The following is an 11,550-nucleotide window of genomic DNA, read 5'->3' as shown; positions in this document are numbered from 1 at the left end:
TGAAATAGACATTAGTGATTGAATTCATCCTAACGTGATCAGGCAGTTTGAAATTGAAAAGCACCTCCTGTCTGAGTGCATTTTTTCAATGCAGTAACCAATCATGTAGTCACAACACATGTGAAGGGAGGGCAAAAGGAGAGAGCCTCTCTTCAATCATTTTGATCCATAATTAAGATCACTCATGAATACTATTAAGATTTAGCTTTTGTGTTTTTTTTAAAGCTGGACTTCTAATTTTTATGATTTGATTTAACATACAACCTGAAGATGTGTACATGAATTTCAAGATAATTGGTAACATTGTAAATAAAGTAAAGAACACTTTCACAGAGGTACAGTACTAACCACAGCAGGGCCCTTCCCTTTACCCCAGTCAGCTGGGACATGATCCAGCATAGCACCCTTAAAAAATGTAAATTTTTTCAAAACGACTCGGTGTTTTTGCTTCAGTGTTAAATAATTCCTGTTTGTTCTTCATTTAAATCTACATGTCTAACATTGATGATATTAAACCACCTAAAGTAATTAGCATTTACTCAAAAACAAAATGTTATATTTAGTCAATGGTGGGCACGACTGATCACAATTTTTTTTAACTGACTGGAAACAGAAAGAACCATTGCTTTATCTTTTGTTTACATCTGCTGTCACATGTGTTGTGTATTTGAAGAGCTTACTTCATGTGTGCAGTGGAATCAAACATTAACTGAGTAATTAATAAGAGAAACTCAGCAAATATTGAATTACTTCCGCTCAGATATTGACAAGAAAGGCACAGACATGACAGGAGCTGTTATATGTCGACATTTATGAACATTGTTAATGGATCCAGACTTTCCTTTGTACAATGCACTAGCCGAACAACATTAAGCCTCACAGGAGACTTTGTCACAATGCCCCTTTACTGGAAAAAACACCCACAATGCTCTCTGCTTGTCAACATGGAACTGCATGTCTCCTCAGGTCACTACAGTACTAAACAGTAATAGACATCTCTAGTGGCGCATTTAGGTACTACAGCTAATCTACAATACTAAAACCGAGCATTAAATGGAAAATGGTATTGGATGCTAAATAATAATTGACTCAGATTGGACTGGGGGCAAAGGGGACTTGAGTGGGACACCATTAATCAGTAGTATGGCTTGTAAGCTTGTGCCTGAATTTTGCTTGAGTAAATTGGGTGCCTCTTTTCTTACAGTGGAGAATGTCACCTTCTCTTTTTCCTTCATTTACTTATTAAACAACTGTAGCATGACACAGCAGCAGGGACCTTACTGTCTGCATACTGAGAGGGGCTGTGTGCCATTTGTGATGGTAGCACTGGTAACATCATTAAGTTACCGTCGATACCGCGTTGTAGTTGTATACAGGCCTGTACATTTGGGTATTGTGCTGTCATCATTTGGGGATTTATAGGTAGTTTTTTACAAAAGTAAATAAAATATAGATAACTTCATCCACATGACTAGAAGGTACAGAAAAATAAATAATGAAAATCTTTGAATCTGGCTGTGCAGATAATCAGATTTATTTTGAGACAATTGGCTTTAAAATTTAACCATAACTGTGAAGGCAAAAATAATTCAATTTTTCAGTTGATAAAACAGACAATTAGAAGCTTCATGCAACATGTATTTCCAAAAATGGACAATCCATCTCGCTTTCAGAGAAACTACAGAAATAGCCCCCATTTCTACTGTAGTATTGTCTGTGACCCCAGCATCACCGGATAAGGGCTCTTCACAGCTCTCAATTTTATCTTTATTTCCATCCACATTAGTATCCCGGCTTTGATTACATTCAGCATAAGACTGTCATGACCATTTATTTTGCAGCATTTTATTCAGAAATGACAATGTGGGAAATACAGCAATTGCTTCAAGACAGGTGGGGATTGGGCCCAATGAAAACTTTAATAACACCGGGGAGGGTTCTTGCTTTTTGCTAAAGTAAAATTTGATTCACCCCCCCCCCAACTCCAATAACTTTCATGCTTGAAAGAATTCTATTTAAATCTGCATTTAGACAGTCATTGTTATTCTATAAGATGCAAAACTTTCACTGTGATTGAGATCCGGGTCTCTTGATTCATTATCTTTAAATATTGCGGAATCATTTAAAACACAAGAGGATCACACTCTATTACACTTTTGTATATCGGAATGCAATTATTGTTTGCAACTTTGCATCGAGCCCGAAACGTGAAAAAAATTGATTGTCCCATATTTCTCCTAATTACAACAGCTGTGATCAATTTTTCGGGTTGTTGTTGTGTCCAATTACTCCCTTGACCAAATCCCCACAGTCCTCTTGCACCGAAAGTGGAGCTCAGCAAACGAGCCACTGTCTAACGTTGTCTGGAACATTTATCCACGATGTCGAGGTTTGCCGTTTAATACCAACTCATTAGCCACATCTAATCCCACATTTATCCCCATAATTTGACTTCCAATCTTGAATGGTAATGAGACACTAATTATGCTTTCATACATGCTCCAGTGTTGGGAGCTATAATTTAAAGCATCCAGTTAGCGCATTCCTCCTGATTCTCATACTTTACTTGTTAGTGTCTCAGTGTGTGCACTCTGGTCTAATATTCTGCTCCTATAGAAAAGTGCATTTATCATTCTTGAACCGTGCTGCGAATAATTGACCAATTATTCAGTAAAAGGAAGTGCAGATTCTGCATAATGTCAGGTTCCTAAAATGCAGAGAATAGACAGTGCAGGATAGGCTATCTGTTTGTGTAAGTGCCTGGCACTCCTTTGCTATTTGTGATTTAACAGCTAGCGTAATTGGCCAGGTGTTGTCTTCTGCAGTGAAGTTCAGCGAAACGGCCAAAAAGTAACTTCCCATGGTGCAACAAAGAAGATGAAAAGCGATTATTCAAGGCAGTGGTGAACAGCATATGATGATGTATGATCCAAACAAATCTACCTCTGGCTCTCAGACAACACATAGGTGGCTGGTATCCTTCTGCAATTAATCTCCATAATCTTTGCCTATTCAACAAGCTTTCGAATACAGAAAAACAGACTGTTTACGCAGAGGCACTGTTTGTAATGTTGATTACTTGCTTTGGTATTGTCATCAAAGTTTGCCTTAAGATGTATCAACTCTTCTCCTACGATAAGCTAGATGGCTTTGATCGCCGTACGAGTCAGATTAATAAGATACAGAAAGAAATGCCTTATTGTTGGAATGCATGCATGCTGGAGATAATCCCTGCCCACACACAAGAAGGTGAACACACACACACCGTCCCTCTCCATAGCGGACAAAGAAATCTTTTCCAATTGCATTTTTGAGCTCATCCTTTGATGGGACCCCGCCCACTTCATTGATCTTATGTTATCTCAAATTGGGAACTTCTAGTCCAAGAATGACAGACAGATGAAAAGTCATCCTAAGTTTTGTTATGGATACACCTACCTGGAAAAAAGAAGAAGCACAAATTAAAGTGAAAGAAAATCCTAAGTAAAGCTGCCCTACCTGTGAATTTCTCTCTGTGAAGTCTCATTAAGTATGCTAATACATCCATTACTCTCTCAGCTGGTGCATGCATGCGTCCATGAAAAATTAAATTTCACACTATAATTCACACCATTTGAAATATTCCATGTTTCATTGTTATACAACACTGAGTCAAAGAAGACTGAAAAAGACCCTTTATTCGGAGTAAAAACACATTTGTATAAGGCAATCTAAATATATAAAATACACGTTTACACAGATTTACCAGAAACTATTCAAGCCCTTTTAATGAGAAACACCTTAATTATTAGTGGTGTGACCTTTTGGTTTTAGAGGTCACCCAAGTGCAGTCAAGGGGTTGGAGTTGACCGTAGTGTTTCTGGAGGAGCAGCCTTTAAAGCTAAAGCCGCACAGGAATGTCTTAAAAACTAGTGGTAATGTCGTAAAGTGGCCAAGTCAGAGCCCAGACCTCAGTCAATTTATATCAGTTTTATAGAGAAGAATGAGGAAAATTCCCAGGTTCTTAGAGATTTTACTTTGCTCTGTAGCAATAGGTGTGTGTTCATGGTGTTTGAGTAGCCTGAAAAAAATAAAACAGACTTATTTAAAATCTAAAACACCTTATCCCTGGACTAGCTCAGAAATCGGTATAGTGCGGTGACAGTCAGTAACACCTGCTGACCAGTGGTCTGAAATAACCAAAACAGAAGTTCAGATGCTGCAGTAAAATGAAATATACAGCTGTGAGGACACAATCTGTCGCTTTCTGTCGGGTTCAAAACTATCTTGAACCCGACTGTTGAGTTAGCACTGCCACATAAAGACACTGCAGCATCTCAGCACTGTGCTACTTTGGATTGTATACAGTTTCACTATATTTCTGTGTAAGCCCTGTGATGGAGTGGTGACCTGTTCAGGGTTTACCTCTCCTCTCACACAATGCCAGCTGAGCCACTCGTGACCCTCAACTGAATAAAGCAGATATAGCTAGTGGATAGATGGATAACTCACTAAATGTGGACTGTGGGTAAGTAAATCCTCCAATGGCCATATATTTCAGGTAGCTTTCTCCTTATCTAGTGTCTGCAAGTTACTATTATCCAAATCCTGTTGGCTACAGAAAACAACAACAACCTCCATTCAGCAATCCACACACTGAAGATGACAAGGTGAACAAAGATTTTGACTGTGCACTAAGGCAGCCCTGCTTGTTCCTTTAGGTTATAGTTGTAAAGATCTACAAAGAACACCTTTACAACAATTTGTGTCTATCTAGAACATTCTTGCAGCTTCAGATAAACACAGTTGGACTTCTCTTTGGTTCTTGAAGACTGGAGATGTCCCAACCACAATCCTAAGATTAGGACTGAGATCAATCACAGGACTTTTTAGCTGATTGGTGTAACTAAACTAATTGGTGCCTTAACTAAAGACTGATTCTTGTATACAGCAGCTGTCTCACAAAACAAGAACAAATGCTGCAAAACCAGCCACTTGATGTTTTAAGTGATATTTAGGAACACTCTCCTAATTTGTCCCACATTTGATTAACCGCTTGCTTGCTGGCCTGATGTGTATATATATATATATATATATATATTCTTGCAGGTAAAATGGGAGTTCCCATCAGTCATTTAGTACTGAGGAAATGTCTTGGGTGGGAGTTGAAATTTCTTCAAGAACCCAGAAAGACAAAAATGACAATGAGTGTGCTCGTATGTCTCTGTGTGTAGCCCTGTAATAGACTGGTGACTTGTCCAAAGTGTTCCCTGCCTTCACAATAAGTCAGCTGGATAGACTCCACCCCTCCAGTAACCCTAATGAGGATAAAGCAGTATGTAAATATCGGTTGGATAGATATTTGTAGTTAACTTTTTCCATTTTTGTCTTCTGTTTTAAAGAATTATTTTCTGATGATTGAAGCAGATCAAATTTGTGTGAGTCAAAAAATCCACAAACCTCCGTATGTTTAAAGGCGCTGTGGCTACAGTAATTCTGGCTTCACTCAGAGTATTTGTAAAGGGTTTTCATCTAACATACCTCCATCAGTGCAACTGACTCATGTGTGCAGCATGTGTATGAGAGGAATTACAATCAAGCTGTCATTACCTTGAGGCCAGTTGTACTGGTAATTGTGAGGATGACAACAGGTTGGCCTGCATTAAGGCTCATCTTCCTTTGGCTGGTTCAGCACCTGCCTGCTGGACACCGGCCAAATTTTTTTCCCTGACAGCCTCAGCAGGAATGATTGATGCCTGAAGGCCTCTGAATGGCATGTGTGTATCTCAGTGACAAGCTGCTCCATCCATCCAGTTCTCCCTCTTGAAACTCATTTAGGCCACACCTGTCATTTCACACATTGGTTGCTTGATGTTTCCCCTTATAGGCTTTCCGTCCTTTAACACACACACACTCTTTCAAGATAAGCAGGCACTGTTTGGTGCTGATAATATTTTTGGAAAATGTAATCACTTTTGAGGGATTTCTGATGCAATGTAGGTTAAGAAATCTGTAAATCTACATTGTTTAGCTGATGCCGCACTGTGCCTGTGGCTCACAATAGGCTTTGTGAGAAAACAGACTCCTGGCATCAGGCTATAAAGTTGACATACATTGTTTCAGAAATGCTGGGCAACTACCACAGTTTGTGTTGTAAAAGAGTAATTCCCGTGGCCGTTTCACCCCATTTATCCAGGCCCTGCTCACACATATCATAAGACCACCAGTAAGGAAACACTTAAGCTTTCTCTCCATTGTTTGGTGTCAATAATCATAGTATTTGCTTTGTATATGATGACCTGAATGCACTGCGGTACACTGAAATCTTTATCCTCTTTTTATGCCACACACACACACACACACACACACACACACACACACACACACACACACACACACACACACACACACACACACACACACACACACACACACACACACACACACACACACACACACACACACACACACACACACACACACACACACACACACACACACACAGGGCTCTTTTAGCTCTCAAGAATTTTAAACCTCCCAATGTCCTGATACTATTGCATTTTTCATTGGTATTTTAAGCAAAGAGTTGTGAGGTCTTAGAAGTCAGCTGGCATTAATTCCTCTGAGGCAGAGGGATTCAACTTCTCCCTGGAAAGAGGCTTAAAAGAAAGTTCTCCTGCTTCCAAATGACTAGATTTCTCCTTTCTCACATATATTTTTATATTCCTGAGTGGACAGAAGAAAAACAGATAATTGAATGTGACTATGTTTAATATAGTGTTATTCATAAGATACCTTGTGATATTTATTTTACGTCTGCATACAAATAATAAGTTGATTTGACTAAGCAGAGAAGTTGACTAATTGTCTCATTGTTCTCCATGTTTGTGGGCAATGGACTGTCAGGGGTGCAGGTGTATACATAAAACATCAAGGCAAGAAGAAACACAAGGAAACTGAGAGCATTAATGCTGCTTTGTGGAAAAAAAAACATGAAATTTAATGTATTTTCTCAAACTACCGTGATAGCGAGCTGGAGACACAAGTGACCAGGTGTGACACAACGGAGAGGTTTTTGCAATAAACGAGGCAAAAGGCATAAATTAACTGTAATATTCTCGGTGTGTTGTATATAGTTGTATCAGGTGCTGAGGTCTAAAGTTTATTTTGGGTTTTAAATTAGCTTCTCCATTCGCATCACATTTATTTTGGCTAGTTTGGCGAACCAGCGGTTAGCATGCGTGTCACAGTGGAATGCGGCCTGAACAAAGCCGAATTTTTGGAACAAGGAAATTGCCGCCGTCTGAGGCGCGCTGACGTCCAGAAGGAGCCGGGCAAAGCCTCTCTCCTTGCAGAAATCCAAGGCCTTGCGTGTCAGCTGGGAGCCCAGATTTTTCCGGCGACATGGAAACGCCACGATCAAGTGAGACATCTCACCGTAGCCTCCTTCTCCGGCATCTTGAGCCAACTCCGAGCCTCCCCCTGTCACTCCTCCGTTCCAGTCCTCGAACCTCTCGCCTTCTTCCTCTCCCCTTTTCCCCATCACTGCCACCATTCCCACCACCTTCGATTGGCCATTGATGTCTGCCTCTGCCACCCAGAATCCGTTATCTGGGTTTTCCAGGTAGCTGGCTTGAACATTTGCCATGTCTGTGCTTAGCCTCCTCATCATGTAGCCCTCGTAGATATCAAGGCAGCAGTAATAAATGAGGCCAGCCCATGCACTGCCAAAGAGTAAAGCCTGGAAGTAGGAGCTTCCTCCCAGCACGTAGCCAGCCATGCAAATGCTCAGAGCAATGCCAACATGGTCAGGATTGCCCATGGCCTTGAAAAAGGCTGGGTATACATGTTCGAGGATCCCATCACGAAACAGTGACACGACCACATGTTGATCTGTGGGCCTGTATTCCCTGATGGAGAACTGAACTGCATGTTAGAGAGGAGAGAAAGGAAAAAGAGAGGGAGGTGGTGAATGAGAGCTCAGTGAGACTAATCTGCTTGTTGTTGCAATCAGAAATTCCTGCTGGATTTCACAATGGGCTCAACATGCTCACGTAACTTGTTGAGAGAAAGTAATAATAAATGCATCTTTTACTGAATTGCATCCTTTTCATTTTTTAATTGAACTCCATTCTGCATTAATACAAAACCTGACATTTGCATATGACAACCAGAGGTGAACATCACAATTAAAATTATTATGCCATTGCTTCCCTTTAGGATTTCAAGAGTGAAAGTCATTTTGGGGTTTCTGGGATGCAATACAATCAGGTCTCAAATGTGCTAATGATAAATATCAAAGCAAGGTGAGATCCTGAGGCAACAAACAAAAAGGTCTTTAGTTTCATTGAAATCTGTTATGTGTCATCTAGGCATGTTAGTAGTGCCATTCATTTGCACCCGTGCTGTCTTATTAGCACTCTTGCTCGTAATCAGCACAACTACTTTCAGAAAAAAGGTATAAAAGCTGAAGATAATCAAAATGTCAACTTACTGTTGTTTTTCTGGGCCATGCCGACTCTTTCTCCCTCGTCTTTCGCTCACACTGAAGGGCTTAATGCTGCTGCTCTTGTTGGACTTAAGCTACAGATTGTGATAATCAGCCATTCACAAAAGGGATTGAAATCAGCCTGAGCATGCTCACCTATGAGTACGAGTACACACACACACACACACACACACACACACACACACACACACACGTTTGTACTTCTATCTTAGTGAGGACATCCATAGGCGTAATGCATTTCCTAGAGCCTTACCCTAACCTTAACCATCACAAGTGATCGCCTAACCCTAATCCTTACCCTAACCCTAACCAAACCTCAATTCATACCTGTTCTCTAAAAACAAGTCTTCACCCTCAAACATGGCTGTTTCAAAGTGAGGACCGGCCAAAATGTCCTCACTTTGTAAAAATGTCCTCACTTTGATAGTTAAATGCAGAAAATGGTTCTCACAATGTAGCAAGTACAAGAACACACACACACACACACACACACACACACACACACACACACACACACACACACACACACGTTTGTACTTCTATCTTAGTGAGGACATCCATAAGTGTAATGCATTTCCTAGAGCCTTACCCTAACCTTAACCATCACAACTGATTGCCTAAACTTAATCCTTACCCTAACCCTAACCAAACCTCAATTCATACCTGTTCTCTAAAAACAAGTCTTCACCCTCAAACATGGCTGTTTCAAAGTGAGGACCGGCCAAAATGTCCTCACTTTGTAAAAATGTCCTCGCTTTGATAGTTAAATGCAGAAAATGGTACTCACCATGTAGCAAGTACAAGAACACACACACACACACACACACACACACACACACACACACACACACACACACACACACACACACACACACACACACACACACACACACACACACACACACACACACACACACACACACCTTGCTCTTTCTCAACTTGCCGCTGTCCAATTATTCAATCTGATAATTGGTATTTTGATTATTGGTATCATTTTTTTTATTAACCAATTATCAACAGACTACATATTTTACTTTGGTTCTGTAGCAATGCCCTGCCCACAGCTACAGTGTATCTGATTGGTTAAACATCACCAGTAACACCCAATCAAAACTGCTGTTTACAGGCAGGAACAGGTGAGCCCATTATCGGGCTGTAAATTAGCACAGCTGTTTGAAGGTGTGGTAGCAGATGTTGCTAAAGTTTGTAATAAACACCACAATCTCACACAGCTGCTCAGTTTCTGTTGCACTGAAAACATCAGAATATTTCCCATTTTCGTGTCAGTGCAGCTGTTAACTGTGCTAGGCTAATGCTAGTACTCAGAGGTTCGCTGGGCCTGTTAGTCTGTAGCTAACGCTATCTGAAGCACTGTACAGTCTTTCTATACTTAATCCAATCACAAGTACTGTTCATTTGGTTGAACCAATGCTCCAAAGCTCAAAATGAAAAAAAAATGAGTACTGCCATTCCAAAGCCTAATCAGAGTCGAAAAACTTCACAAACTTCCAATAAATTAGCCTTAAATGTCAAGCATATTATAGTTTATCTCGGTGAAGAAAGACAGTTGAAAAAATGAGTCCTGATCGTCTGATAAAATGGTGAAAAAAGGTCATAACAAACAATAGAACAGTTTAGGGACCTCCCCATGTCTGATCAACAACTGCTGACTCCTTCATTCCTCTAATCCACATCAACGATGTAGCCTAGCCGCGCTAGACAACCCACGGCAACAAATTTAATTCTCTGCCAGGGTGGGTCTAGTTACCCTCCATAAGGCTCGAGGTTGGATGCTCCTAAAACCGGGTATCTCTGATCATAAAGAACTGATCAAAAGTCTGTCAGCTGAGCAGCAACAGATGAACCAAAACATCCGACGTACGCAAATAGCTGCAGCTCAGACAGACAAGTCCTGCCAGCAGGAGTTGGAGGAGCTTTAACATCAGCTCCAAGGTAAGGACACAAAACATTGATTTCAGGCAGAAAATGAATCAAGAAAGAAGAAGAGAAGAAGAAGAGACAAGAATCAAGTCTCATCAAAATAATAGTGTATGTCTTTCAGATTAAAGGCAAGAAGAACAGTGACATTAAAATGACACTGATCTGTATCTTCAGGGTGGCACTATTTTTCAGAAAAAGAGCCATGAGTCACACGCACACACATATATACAAACAAGCAACAGAATTACCAAAAGCTAATAATCAGTTACAAATATAATTAGCCTTTGAAAAGGGAAAGACTTTCTGTAAAAGTTTATATATATATAATATATATTATAGCACTTGACAATAGTTGTACACAGTAGCTGAATGACAGTTGTGATACAACATGTAAGGGAAAGTTTGTTAAATGAGAGATATCTTGTATAATTACTGGGGTGTTGAGATGTTGAATGAACGTGTTTCTATCATTGTATAATATCTATAAGCTTCAAGAATTTGTTAAAATTCAGATTGTATAATTATACACACACAGAGTAGAATTTAAATGAGTTTGAGGTATAACTACTTCCGATTTTACTAAATATTGAGGTTTATATAAGACTCTGCAGTTAGATTGAGATAATAGTGATTTGTGAAACACGCTTCAGATTTAATTGAAATTAATCACAGTATTGTTTTGATTTTAAATGCACATTTGTGGGGGGTTTTGTTTTGTTTTTTTTACTTAATTAACTTAGTCAACAGAGTAAAGACCTCTATCGTTGGATTTCTCAGGCAGGATGGGCCCAGATCCTGAATATATTAAGTCAGAAAACTGAGCAGAATGTGAATTCAGGGCTCACTCAAGCACTTGTAGAGATTTCCAACAAAAAAAGAGAAGTTCTTTTAAAAGCTCTTTTTGGGTGCTTCAGTTTTGGTGGTGTTCTCTCAGGAATCCGCTGTGGATCTCCACACCATTTCTTTCCCACAGTATAAGGTGAAAGTAAAATTAATATCGTCTAGCCCCATGACATAAAAGTGTCCTATGGCTTTGGTGACAGTGTCTTGTGCAATAACCCAGTGGCCCTCTGACATGATTAAATTTCCTCAGCAGGAGAAAGGCCTTTACACCTGTTTAA

The 11,550-nt window shown here is 39.9% G+C and overlaps 1 protein-coding gene across 1 annotated transcript; it reads right to left on the bottom strand.

The window, feature by feature from the left end:
- Positions 1-3,055: 3,055 nt before the first annotated feature.
- On the bottom strand, positions 3,056-9,350 carry LOC110948303 (N-acetyltransferase family 8 member 3). The gene is made up of 2 exons (XM_022189774.2): positions 8,474-9,350; positions 3,056-7,905 (listed from the first exon to the last, which is right to left on the bottom strand). The coding sequence occupies exons 1-2, from the start codon at positions 8,490-8,492 to the stop codon at positions 7,154-7,156; spliced, it is 771 nt and encodes a 256-aa protein (XP_022045466.2). The 5' UTR covers positions 8,493-9,350; the 3' UTR covers positions 3,056-7,153.
- Between the last annotated feature and the right edge of the window lie 2,200 nt (positions 9,351-11,550).

The sequence above is a fragment of the Acanthochromis polyacanthus genome, chromosome 6 (assembly GCF_021347895.1).
Source record: "Acanthochromis polyacanthus isolate Apoly-LR-REF ecotype Palm Island chromosome 6, KAUST_Apoly_ChrSc, whole genome shotgun sequence".
Lineage (NCBI taxonomy): Eukaryota > Metazoa > Chordata > Actinopteri > Pomacentridae > Acanthochromis > Acanthochromis polyacanthus.
This window is presented reverse-complemented; position numbering and strand designations above follow the sequence as displayed.